Raw genomic sequence first — 12,475 nt, 5'->3', positions numbered from 1 at the left:
TGAAGAATGTTTCGAGGGGCGGTTAATAATTGATATTAAGTTAAAAATTGCTACATATTATTAGCTGGTTAACATAAATTCAAACAGATTCAGACATGAATATTGAAATCGATGTATAAGCAGACGTATCAGATTAATAAGATACAGCATCAAATTTCAATACCATATGACAAAATTCATTTTCTTATTCGATTTATATTTAAAAAATGTTTTAAGCTTATGAAAAAATATAAATCTTTGAGAGTAAAATCCGATAAATGTACGATGAATAAGCTGGGATTTTCTAATTAAAATCTTACTGTTTTAGCAATGTTTGTTTTGTGATGCACAACGTTTAATGAAACAGAACTCTGCATCTCGTAACGAAGAAACTTGTTCAAATGACGATGATTATGAATCAAGTTTTTCGACTAATTCTTCTATAATTATAATTGTAATTTGTACAACAGTCGTATGTGAAATATATCTAGCCAGCTTCATTGCTCTTCCAAATATTTGATAAACCATTTTCAGCAATGATTCTCATCATTAGTTGTCATACGTTTATTGTTTATTTTTTTTCATAAGTGCTCTACATTTAGAGTCTTGAATGTAAGTCAATACGGAGAGGGGGGGATAGTAAAAATAGAAAAGAATCCAATGTACAGAAATTGAAAGACAGGTTTCACTACAATTCTTGTTTGGAGAATGCTACAAGTCGGGGCCACAATGTTGATCCTGGTTACTGTACAATTCATAAATTCAAAAAATATTGTTATCCTCTCATGGAATTCATTAGTACTTATTATAGAAACTAGAGCAACAATAGTTGTTGCTACAAAATTTATCAAAACACGCAGCGTCCCGTTTTCTAAAGTTCTTATCAGGTAATGATTCAGTTATCAAACAATTTTTATATATCTATTAATAATTTAGTTGCCAATTAAATTGAAAGAACAGAAAAGAAAGAATGAAATAAAAGAATTCTTCCACGGATGATTAAATACCCTTATGTTTTGCAAGTACACGGCTTCCTAATTTTAAAGTTGTATTATTAAAAAAATAACAATTGATTTATAGAAAATTCAAAGAACTGAACTGAAACTACAAGTTCGTGGTGGAATTCTAACCAATAGGACAATGTGGGGCAAGACAGGAATGCTAAGAAAAAATTACTCTAGAATTCTATATTTGTTGACAAAATATCTATATTACAAAATATTACATACATATAGTATCGATAGCTGTGTGTTGAAATATATTAAAGTACACTTGTAAAACTTAAAATAACGCCATTTTGTTTTTTTTGTATGCGTTGTATAATCATGAAATAACAATAGAATCAGAATAATTTTGGAAACATTCATAAATCGTACAAATCATTTAAATTATTGAACGAATAATTCCGTCCATTCTTCATTCTCTTCTGAGGAAAAATCGTCAACAGCGTGTAAGTTCCCGCTACATTAAAGCAAATTTCAATAGTTGTCTGTCATTTTTCTGTCAATGTCAAAGCCTTGACTTGTTTTATACACTTTGCAGAGGTCATCTTTGATTTTATTTTCAGCACCGAGGGTATGCTTGTTTCGTCGCAACTGTATACTCGTTTCGGAGTAAATTTATATTTATCATTTATATATATATATAAATCACTGGCTTAGCAGTCAAAGAAGCTTGACACCATAACTTTGTTAAAGTCCATGTCTATCGTTACTGAAGTTGCTTCCGGTTTTTGAAGAGACAAATTTTAATGTTGCTTCGTAAAACCAGCGAGTCTATCAAAGTCAGCTTCTTGTTTCAAGAAATGAAAGCTATATTTTTTTATTGTTTTTCACAGTTAGCTGAAAAGCTAGTTTCTTTAAATCCATTTGTCGGGGCAAATAATAAGCCTTCCATTTCTTTTCAATATGATATCAATTCTTCCTCCTCTTCAAACGTAAATACATTTTTTTAAGAGGTTAAATTGATCTGCTGAGGATTTTCTCGATAGAGAGTCACCTTTCTTTCGAATATACTTTTTGGAATATTAAAAACTACAGCTGCTTTACGATAACTCATTTTTTTTTGGCACAATGGTTTCAACAACTTTTGGCAATGCTTCTTCGGTCCAACTTTGTCTCTGTGTTTTTCTTTTGCAGATTCGATTCGTTTTATTTGAAAGTTATCGTTTATAGAAGTTTCTGCATCTTGCCTCAAATGTTACATCAGGATTAATTGAACGATAATATTCTTATTTGTTTAGTAATAATATTTTGTAAGCATATAGATAAAAATGTTTAATAATTAATAGTATTGAATATTGTTACTTACCTATTGATGTTTGATGAGAGAAAATAAGATCGCAATTGCTAGAAATCGATAAATGTCAACTTAACGCGTAAGAACGCTACAAACTGACTGCGACTATTGTTGACGCGCAGATGTCAATTGCTTTTTACATTTCCTGGTTTTCAGGGAGATGGCAGCATAGCAATGTGAAATAAACCGCAGTTCCATTTTGCCTCATATTTTCCTACGTATCAATTCGATAAGTTTTACTACAAAAGACTACAATAACACCATAAAAAAAAAAATTGGTACTTTTTGATTACATTAACTTATACTATTGCATATTGAATCTATTGAATTGTTTTTTTATTGAAAAAATAAAGTATGTACCTTTTCATATAAAACCTATAACGTAAGAAACGATTCAATGGTATCATTGTCTTCTAGAAGGAGAAATATGAAGTGTAGAACGACATTTTTACAGACACTAGAAATTATGGACCTCTTTGTAAGAATTATGCTATTCCAACGATTTCTAGAGACGAATAATATTCCAAATGAAAATCCACAAGGATTTAGGAACTTAATAAAACTAATAATTAAATAATTAAATAGTCTAAATTTAATTTTTACAGACACTAGAAATTATAGACCTCTTTGTAAGAATTATGCTATTCCAACGATTTCTAGAGATGGATAATATTCCAAATGAAAATCCACAAGGATTTAGGAACTTAGTGAAACTAATAATTAAATAATTAAATAGTCTAAATTTAATTTTTACAGACACTAGAAATTATAGACCTCTTTGTAAGAATTATACTATTCCAACGATTTCTAGAGATGGATAATATTCCAAATGAAAATCCACAAGGATTTAAGAACTTAATGAGAGTAAGTTTAATTAAATAATTAAAAATAATTAAAATTTAATTTTTTTGCTGAGAGATCTCGGTCGCAAAGAAGCTCACAGACGGAAGTGGCAGAAGCTTAGTGGTCTCATGAGACCTACCATCTCATATCAATTCTATGGGAATCCGTATTGACCACTTTTAAACTTCAGCTTGTCGTACAAAAACTCTATATATCTTCAAACAAGAATTTTCAGAATTATAATTAACAGTTTAATCTAGTTATGTGGAATGTGCAAAAAAATATAAATTTAAGATTCGCGATGGTATATGATTGTACTCTGAGGTAACGACACAGTTAAATTACGTAATTTGTAATTACAGCTGAGATTAAACTTTGCGTTGAAGAAAAACATGAAAGAAAGGAAAACTCGTTTACTTTTTTCTTCTTTTTCTTTAGTACGCTATAACCCCGTACGGGATTATTAGCACCAATATATAGAGTACAAGTATACATAACAAATATACACAAGTGAGTGTACATGGAACATGTAATAAGCTTCATAATTACTCGTATAATACGTGGAGTTATATTAGAAAAATAAGAAATTTAAATAGAAGCATCATAAGTGGTATAAGTGTTGAAAACGGAAAGCATCAATTGTGTAAAAAGGGGAAATAACCTTTAGAGCACAGTTGGTTAATCATACCGGATCTACCACGATCATATAGAGTACATTGCCATACAGTGTGAATGAGATTTTGCTCTATGTGACCATATTGGCACCTTGTGCTGGGTTGACTCTAAAAAGTGAAGCAGTTAATTGAAAGTGATTGAATCGATGTTTGTTGATAAAGTAAGTAAAGTTTCTAGGAAGAATTTTACGAGAAAATGAAGGAGTAGCAGAGTTCCTATAAAAATGTGTAACTCGTACCAAAAGCTGTCTCTCAGTCCCATTTTTGGTCTCTTTTTTGAAATTCCTATGGAAGTCAGTGTAGGGAATTTTGAAGTCAGACGAGAGTCGAAGAAGGGAAGCTTCTTTCGCTGGAGTATCGACGTTTTCATTGGAAAGAATATCAGCGTGTGATGGGATCCAATGGAAATAGATTTTAGTATTACGTGAAGTGAAGGCACGAATAATATTCTTTCTATGCAACAAGATGAGATCAAGTTGTCCACTTAGAGTAAATTTAGAGAGAGTAAAATTTAAAGAGAACTCACTTACTTGGTTCATATAGGATCTGACAAATTCCATACTTTGATCAAGAGCGTAGGTATCGCTGCTACAAGAGTCGAGAATAAGAGCACCTAAGGTGGTGTTAGGTAATAAATTATTGTCTGCATTTATTTCGTCGAGGACATACAACATAGCCTCTAAACGCTGCATTCCTTTTTCTTCTTTTACCGCGCCGCACGGTGATTGACCGATGGAACCTGACACCTATGAATAAAAATATAACTATCTATGAATAAAATACACGTATAACAGAGTTTTAGTCAGATTGATAATTGCTTTTTTTTCCAGAATTGTGCTTTAAAATATTAATATGTGTATACATCATGAACAAAATGTATTATTCGTTCACGAAAAGAAGGCACAACGTGTTTATATCCTATTAAATACTATCGCTGATTCGATAAGTTGCTCGTAATGGAAAAATGAATACAATTTAATATACGTATTAATCACTAATATTTTGAAAATGATTCATAGCGAAAAGAACTAATTCGTATATTTATTAAAAATAATATAAATCTGCTTATACTCATTTCTATCTAGATAAATTCTATATAATTACAATTTACACAAAAACAAGTCACGATAAAATTAAAACAAGCATAACCTTTACATTTTCTTACATTACAAATTATAAAAGTTATACTGGTTTTAATACATTACTAACGTGACTTGTTTTTGTGTAAATTGTAATTATATAGAATTTATCTAGATATAAATGAGGTATAAGCAGATTTATATTATTTTTAATAAACAGAAATTAATTCTTTTCGCTATAAATAATTTTCAACATATTAGTGATTATTACGCATATTAAATTATATTAATTTTTCCATTACGAGCAACTTATCGCATTAGCAATAGTACCTAAACCGTAAGCAAATTATTCTGTTTATATTGGATTGTTCGGAAAGTCATTTCGTTTTCCAAAATGGAGAATATATAATTTAATAAAATGTTTATACATTCTAAAAAAATCGTGTTTCATTTTCACAAAAAAAAAAAAAAAAAAAAAAAAAACGAATTGACTTTCCGAACAACCCAATAAATACTTGACGCTTTATTGGAAGCTTACGCCAATGCACCTAACTACGAATACGTTCTCACTTGAACTTGTGATCACCGCCATCGGTCTTCGTCACTGTCTTCAGCCAATGGCGACTCTTGCTTGCGATCGCAGGTGCAACAACGAACTACGAGCGGAATGGGGATGTAAACAAGTTGTGCCTTCTTCTCGTATACGGATAATACATCACACAATAAAATATTAATCTTGAAATGATATCCAATGAAACTTAGTATAAAGCTAATTCTTATAAATTAACTGTCACAAAACTCGTTTACTAAATTAATGAAAATACATTTTGAAATTATTATACGTTTTTCTGTATCAAACATATGAAAATAAATTTCTTTATGTTTTTTGCTTCTTTTATAAACATAATCAATGGATTTTAAATTCGTAAAATGTTATATGGAAAATTTTATTTGACTTACATATATGTTAACGATCAGGTTTCTGAACAATAAAACAAATAATGGGATCAATGGACTTTCCTATTATGAAAATTGATAACGAAAATTGACAAGGACCACATACGTCTACGAATGCACAGAAGGAAAATTTTTAAAAGTGGGCTTTGAAACGAATGCACTGAATGCAGAATTACCGTTAAAATAAGATCCATTGGTGGTAAATTAATGTTACAAATAGAATAGTACGAAATTGCTTCCATATGTTAATTTGAGGTCAGCTGCTGTACGATTTGATGTAAATTTACCTGTTCATGCATGGGAAAGATTCCACCCAGGATTACGTCACCGTTGATGCGGATTAATTTCGAGCCGTCTTCCTCGTGTCCCTTCCAATTGTGACATTCGCTTACAATGAGAGAATATGCAATCCATGTTAAAATCTTCTCCATAGTCATCTTGATCCTCGAAACTAACATTGCCTACTGGTACTAGAACAAAATAAGGAAATATTTATCTGTATATCATATTAATTAATTACCTTATTTATTGTTTGTGTTCGTGTCATTTTTCAAATCACTTTTATTGTATTTAATATAATAGTTGAGGTCAGGGCGAATCCAATGATCATAGTACCATGAACTTTACCTGATTTTGAATATGAAAGAACTGGAAAATTTTGGAAACAGTCGCGAATAATGAATCAACGACAGTAGAAATATTAGCGAATGAAAATTTATTACAAGTAAATGTTAAAAATTCTTTTCATTGACTTTCAGATATTTGTTAATTCGATTATAAACTAAAACATTGTGTAAACTTTCCCTTTACTTTCCTTTTCGTAAAGCCTCGTAGAAAAGAACTGGTAGTGTACCATCTTGTTGAAACTAGACAACCAGTCATAAGCATACAGTTATATCTTTTAATAATGGTAAATGTGTATTAATCTTTGTCACATTTACGGTTATAAGAGCCATTCAGGCTTTCAAAATTTTCAAAACCAGTTTTGCCTCCATACAATTTCAAAGTAACTCAAAACTTTATATTTTTTTCCATAAGTGTTTGATACTTTTGTTGCAAGTTAATCGACATTAATGTTTCTGACCCTTTCATTCTAGACCCTCTTTAGAAAATAAGTATTGTGCTCACAAAATGATAGGCGGTAGGTATGCAGGTCTTATTCTGCACAATTTATTTTACAGTAGTCATATGGCAAACTGTATCGTGTGTGACAGAGAGAATGATATACAGGGCGGCAAAGAGTCAAGAGGGGTTCCTCGATCGCTCCACCTATTCCCCAATACAGAACTCCCGTAGTCACTACATTTTGGCTCCTGGCGGTATGCCGCTATCGACATAGTCGTAGGATCACTGTATTTATAGAGGTTTCGTTCGATTGCTTATTGTCGGGACACAAAACAACAAATACGGAAATCCTACTATAGTTTCTTATATAATTGTTTTCTTTATATTTCTATCTATTTATTTACATATTTAGCGTAAGTTTACGTTAATTATTTTTCCCTAAATCAACTTACTTTTTCCTGTTTTCTAAATAAATGCTGTATCTTAGCATTAAAAGGAAATATAGATCGCTGGAGCTTGAGAAACTATTGTGTCTTTGCTGGTTTTTGGTAAAAATTAGAAAATTAATAAAAAGTGCAAAATGAATAACTTTTATCTGAACAATAATTGTCGTTTGGCCTTAATTTTCGAAATAATTGTGAACATTTTTCGAGCTAAAAGACGAGAGTTAGTGATGAATTCCGAGCAGAAATGAAATCATTACTATTATAAAATGTAATATCTCTTGAACCCTTGTCAAAAAACGCGTTAGATTAACTTTAAATTGTGGATGCAATACAAATAATTTATAATGGATGCCTTTTTCATATTTTAAAATAATTCATATAACTTCCTGAAATATTTTATATAAAAGTTTTAATATTGTATCATGTTATACGTAATTACAGTTTTAATTTGTTCCATTATGTTATATTACTTATATATTTATTTATTTATATATTATGTAAAATATTTTACATTTTTTGTTCTATTATTGCCCTTAAAGTTAAAATGTTAATTCAAAATAATTTGTTCCATGTCGAAAGAATTTGATAAAATTAATAAATATCTGTTTGATTTTCTATTATTGTATATCTGATAAAAAGTAAAGAAATATTATAATGCGTTAATAATAGTACTCTACTCAGATCCGAATCTACGCCAATGTTAAGATTCCACCGCTCGCTTTGCGGCTCACCTGCCTCGACAAATCTTATTTCTTTTCTTTGTCAGTACTCTTATTAGTATTTATGTTTGAGTACTTGTACCAATTGTAACGCTACGTCGGAAAATGCGTGTGAGACGAAGCGTGCACTTTCCACTCAGCCCGAATTCCTTCCAAAGATCATCAAGTCAGTCACACACGATACATAGTTCGTTCCTTCTTCTTAACGGTAATTTCGGAATACATTGAAACCTCATAATAATTATACAATAATTGTATAATTACGTATCGTAGCGCGAGAGTTTGAATATGTCTACTGAGATTATTGTTTATTAATGACAGAAAATCAAACTAAAAAACAGCTATTTATTGTTTTCTTCTGTAATTATAATTGATGACTAATTCTTTATTATTATTTTGAAAATTAAGACTGTGAAAAGAATACTTAATGTGTAATATTTCCGAAATTGGTCGTTTGGAAAGATTATATTCGTGATTTAAAATTTCAAAATTAACGAAACCAAATTTGTAATTGTAACTTTACGACATGTATTTTTGAGCGTTAGGCTAAGCGTCCACTTGTGAGCTTTACTCTCGTAAGTCGTTAATATGAATAAGATTCTTTAGTGGTTATATGTAGCACAAATAGTGAGGGTTCTTTCACACGAATATACAGAAGCCGAGCATACAAGTTTCGATGCAATCACCCGTATGACTCTCCAGCTTGCTCGTGTGAAAGAGCTCTTATTCTCGACAGCGACTCTTGAGAATCGCTATCGATTCTGACATGTATCCTATCTCAAACAGAATTATCCTTCGAATTATTATGGACACTTGAATTATGTTCATCAAATTCGACATATCATCATTTGCAAACTGACGAATAATACAAATACAAAATTATTGCGATTAATCATAAAATGAAGCCCTTACAAGATTTAATTCCAATTTTAAAGATTTGATTCTAATTTTTTCAAATATTAATTTCAAGTTTAAATTTTTAAACTTAATATACGATTTTGAATAATTTTTATAATTTTGTATTATCATGATTACGTAGTTCATAGGAATTATTCGCGTATCACGAAGTCTTCTTTCAAATACATAAGAAAACTTGTTCTGGATGATAATTTCAAATTAGATGTTTAGGGTGACGGATGAAATCAGCAGAAATTTATTTTCGTTTGTAAAATATTTAAAATGTATCCAATAAAGTTCCATTAATTTCTCCATACGTTCCTCAGAAATACTGTCAAGAAATAGATAAATAATTTCTTGGTCGATCACAATTTATTGGTATTATTTTAGTTCGTAGAAATTATTCATGTGTTATTCGTGTATCTCGAAGTCTTCTTTAAAATACACGAGAAACCCTGTTCTGGATGATAATTTCAAATTAGAAAGATTAAATCAACAGAAATTAATTTTTGTTTGTAAACATATTTAAAATGTATCCAATAAAGTTCCATTCATTTCTCCATACATTCCTCAGAAATACTGTCAAGAAATAGATAAATAATTTCTTGGTCGATCACATTTATTGGTATTATTTTAGAGGAGAAAGTATTAAAGGAGCAATTTTATAAAGTATAAGAAAGGGATGTGCCTTATGTCTGCTTGTTTACGGTGGGATTGGGGAACATTGGGAGAAGGGAGGTTTCGTCATAGAAAATTCGGAATGCACTGAAGGTCCATTTGATCATTGTCGCAGTGGTAAAGGCAACGAGGGAATCAAATCCCCAGTAGAAAAGGAATGTACCGTGTAGTCCAAATCGACAGTCTTAGAATAAATTTCAAACAATTGTTCCAAAAGACATTGTAAATACATGCTTTTGGAACGTAACTTATGCTCGTAAACACATAGTATAATTCCAATAGTTTCTTACGAAAGGGTACACACTTAAGCCATGAGGTAATGTACTTACAACGTAGACAAATTATATTCAATATATCCTATTTCGTTATTGCAAATATAGTAACTCCGAGTTTTATATTATCTGTCCATTTCACGCTTTCTCCTCCCAATGCTACATTAACAGTGGTCGATACATTGTTTCCTGTATCGACCAAGTATCACATATCAGCCACACAGTTCAGTGCGAAAAGAATGATAAAGCAATTATTTACGAATAGTCTGCAGTGTGAGGTGTCCATATTTGAACGAAGGTTTTTGTAAGACATAACACGGATCACTCTTTGTCCAAGGATTATTTTTAGACTTTTCTTTTGTCCATCGCTACCTGCCAATTGCCTGTCAGTCTACTTACCGCTTAATGCGAATTCTAAGACACCTCAGACTAATAATAACATTTGTGTTGTAGGCAACAAAATATACATCGCAACACGTTTTCGAAACTGAAACCGAGCAACGACTATATGTATAGGGAATAGTTGCTCAGAATATTTTCGTTTCTGTTAATTTATATTGTGTCGAAAGCTCTCGGTGCACGATTTTTGTTATTGCACTGTATCTGTGTAGACAGTTCCGGCAATCACTTTGCACGATCCGACGATGTGCTATATTGTTTTCTTTTCCTCACGGTAGTATCCGTACGTCTCTGTGTCTATATTTTCTTTTATTACATACTTTCTATAGTTTTTTTGTGACTATGACCCTGTCCTGTACTGCTATGATAAATCCTTCCGTTTCTGGGAAGAGTTGTCCGGTTGTGAGCCACTTGTACGATAGTTCTTTATCTATGTTTGAATTTGCCACGATGTTGTGGTGTTTGCCACGTAATGGTCTTCTTGCCCATTTTCCTTTGTTTTTCCTCTGCTGTAAGTATGTTCTCGTTTTGTTGTGTATTTTCCTGTTATAGATCGAGTGATGGGTATTGTTCGTGTGCTTTTGTTACTGCCTTATGAAGCTCTGTGGTATTGTTGTGGAAGTAATTCTTAAGATTTCACAACATAGGCACGCGTGTGAATTTAGTCGCAAACGTACACTATTTGTGTTATCAATAGAGAAAAAGTGGTTACCAAACCATACAATATTATCATTAGAAATTCTCCTCTACCTTCGTTTAAAAATGAACTAAAGTCCAGCCCAGTTTTCAAATTCAGTTTGAATCCCCATTACATATTATATAATTTATAAAAATGCTTTTATCGCAACAACATTACTTCATTCGATAAAAGTCATGACTTTGGTCATCGTGACATTGTACGATAGTGTAGCTGTCAGTTTTGCGACAAGAATGTCATGATTTTTATTATTATTACAGCAGTGATCCAAAAAATGTCAATTTTTTTAGCAACAAACTTGATAATCTCAAGAATGATACGAACAGGTGCTAAAATTAATTTATTACAAGCCATTCTACGATAGAATTAATGATATGACATATAACACAACTGCATACAAGTAGTCAAATAACCGCTACACTGTTACGAGAATTACTGTCACGCGAAAACGTACCTTTAACGTAGCACCTGGGCGTTGTTTTTATGTAGTATCCACAACTCGTTCATGTTTGCTGTTCTTGGAAATATTTTCTCTCAGATAAAGTTATCTAATATTCTTATAAACTTCGAAATTCATGTATAAATTTTAAAATCGTCTTGTGTGCATGTATCTATACGTAAGGAAGGGAATGTATAAGTTACACAGGAGATGAGACGTCCATAACAATTATTATGGGCACCTTTCTCGTATTTATCTCGTACTTAGCTTTTATATGAATTCTCCTTCTTTTCATGTACATATGTGTGTGCGTGCATGCGCGTGTATGCGTGTGTATGTTCAAAAAAGCCGGTTTTTGTTTGTATGTACATATGAATTAGAAACTCGATTAATTTGACAATTATTACTGATAGCAAGTATCAACTATTATCGATTGAATATCAATAAAACGATTGTACCTATCGAACAATTGAATCGGTAATTTATTAAAATAAGTCTCGTTTACTAACTTACTATGTAGTATTTATTATCTGTGTAGTGTCTATTTTCTACTCGAATACTAAATGAATAATACGAAATTAATAATGCTACTTTTATAGATGTAACGTAAAATAGAAAATAGTAAATCGAGATACTTAATTCAAACGGTAGACAAATCGATCGATCAATCCTTCTAACGTGCTGTTTTATGCAACTCTATTAAGCATTCAGACGCGATATTCTGAAATTGTTATTCCCTGTCTTTTCGTTTCCGTAGCAAGAGAAACATTTATCGGCTTAATAAAACTAATAACGTTACTTTCGTTACTTTCTATATCGAAGTAATTTTTAATTATTGAAAAAAAATTCGTTTCAAAATACACGCTCCCCTTTGTAACGGTTACCATCGGGAAACTTTTAGTTCTGAACTGGAAAGTCGAAGTCTGCGGCACGTTTGTTAAAGCACAGTAAACAGCGATTTCACAAAACGTAAACGAAATCCAAAGTATTATCATTTCCACTTGAGAACTGCGATTAAGTCGCGCTTTAAGTG

General features: G+C 31.3%; 1 protein-coding gene across 1 annotated transcript in view; it reads right to left on the bottom strand.

The window, feature by feature from the left end:
* LOC143144305 (metabotropic glutamate receptor 8) overlaps nt 1–11,561 on the bottom strand; it is a 41,698-nt gene extending 30,137 nt beyond the window's left edge. Inside the window, exons 1-3 of the mRNA XM_076306590.1 lie at nt 11,458–11,561; nt 6,118–6,300; nt 4,325–4,540 (exon numbers count right to left, since the gene is read on the bottom strand). Of these exons, the coding sequence (XP_076162705.1) occupies nt 4,325–4,540; nt 6,118–6,288 (387 nt within the window). The 5' untranslated portion in view covers nt 6,289–6,300; nt 11,458–11,561. The remainder of the gene's footprint in view (nt 1–4,324; nt 4,541–6,117; nt 6,301–11,457) is intronic.
* Nucleotides 11,562–12,475: the final 914 nt, after the last annotated feature.

Source organism: Ptiloglossa arizonensis, chromosome 3 (assembly GCF_051014685.1).
Source record: "Ptiloglossa arizonensis isolate GNS036 chromosome 3, iyPtiAriz1_principal, whole genome shotgun sequence".
NCBI classification, from domain to species: domain Eukaryota; kingdom Metazoa; phylum Arthropoda; class Insecta; order Hymenoptera; family Colletidae; genus Ptiloglossa; species Ptiloglossa arizonensis.
The sequence above is the reverse complement of the archived record's forward strand: the minus strand, read 5'-3'. Positions and strand labels throughout refer to the sequence as shown.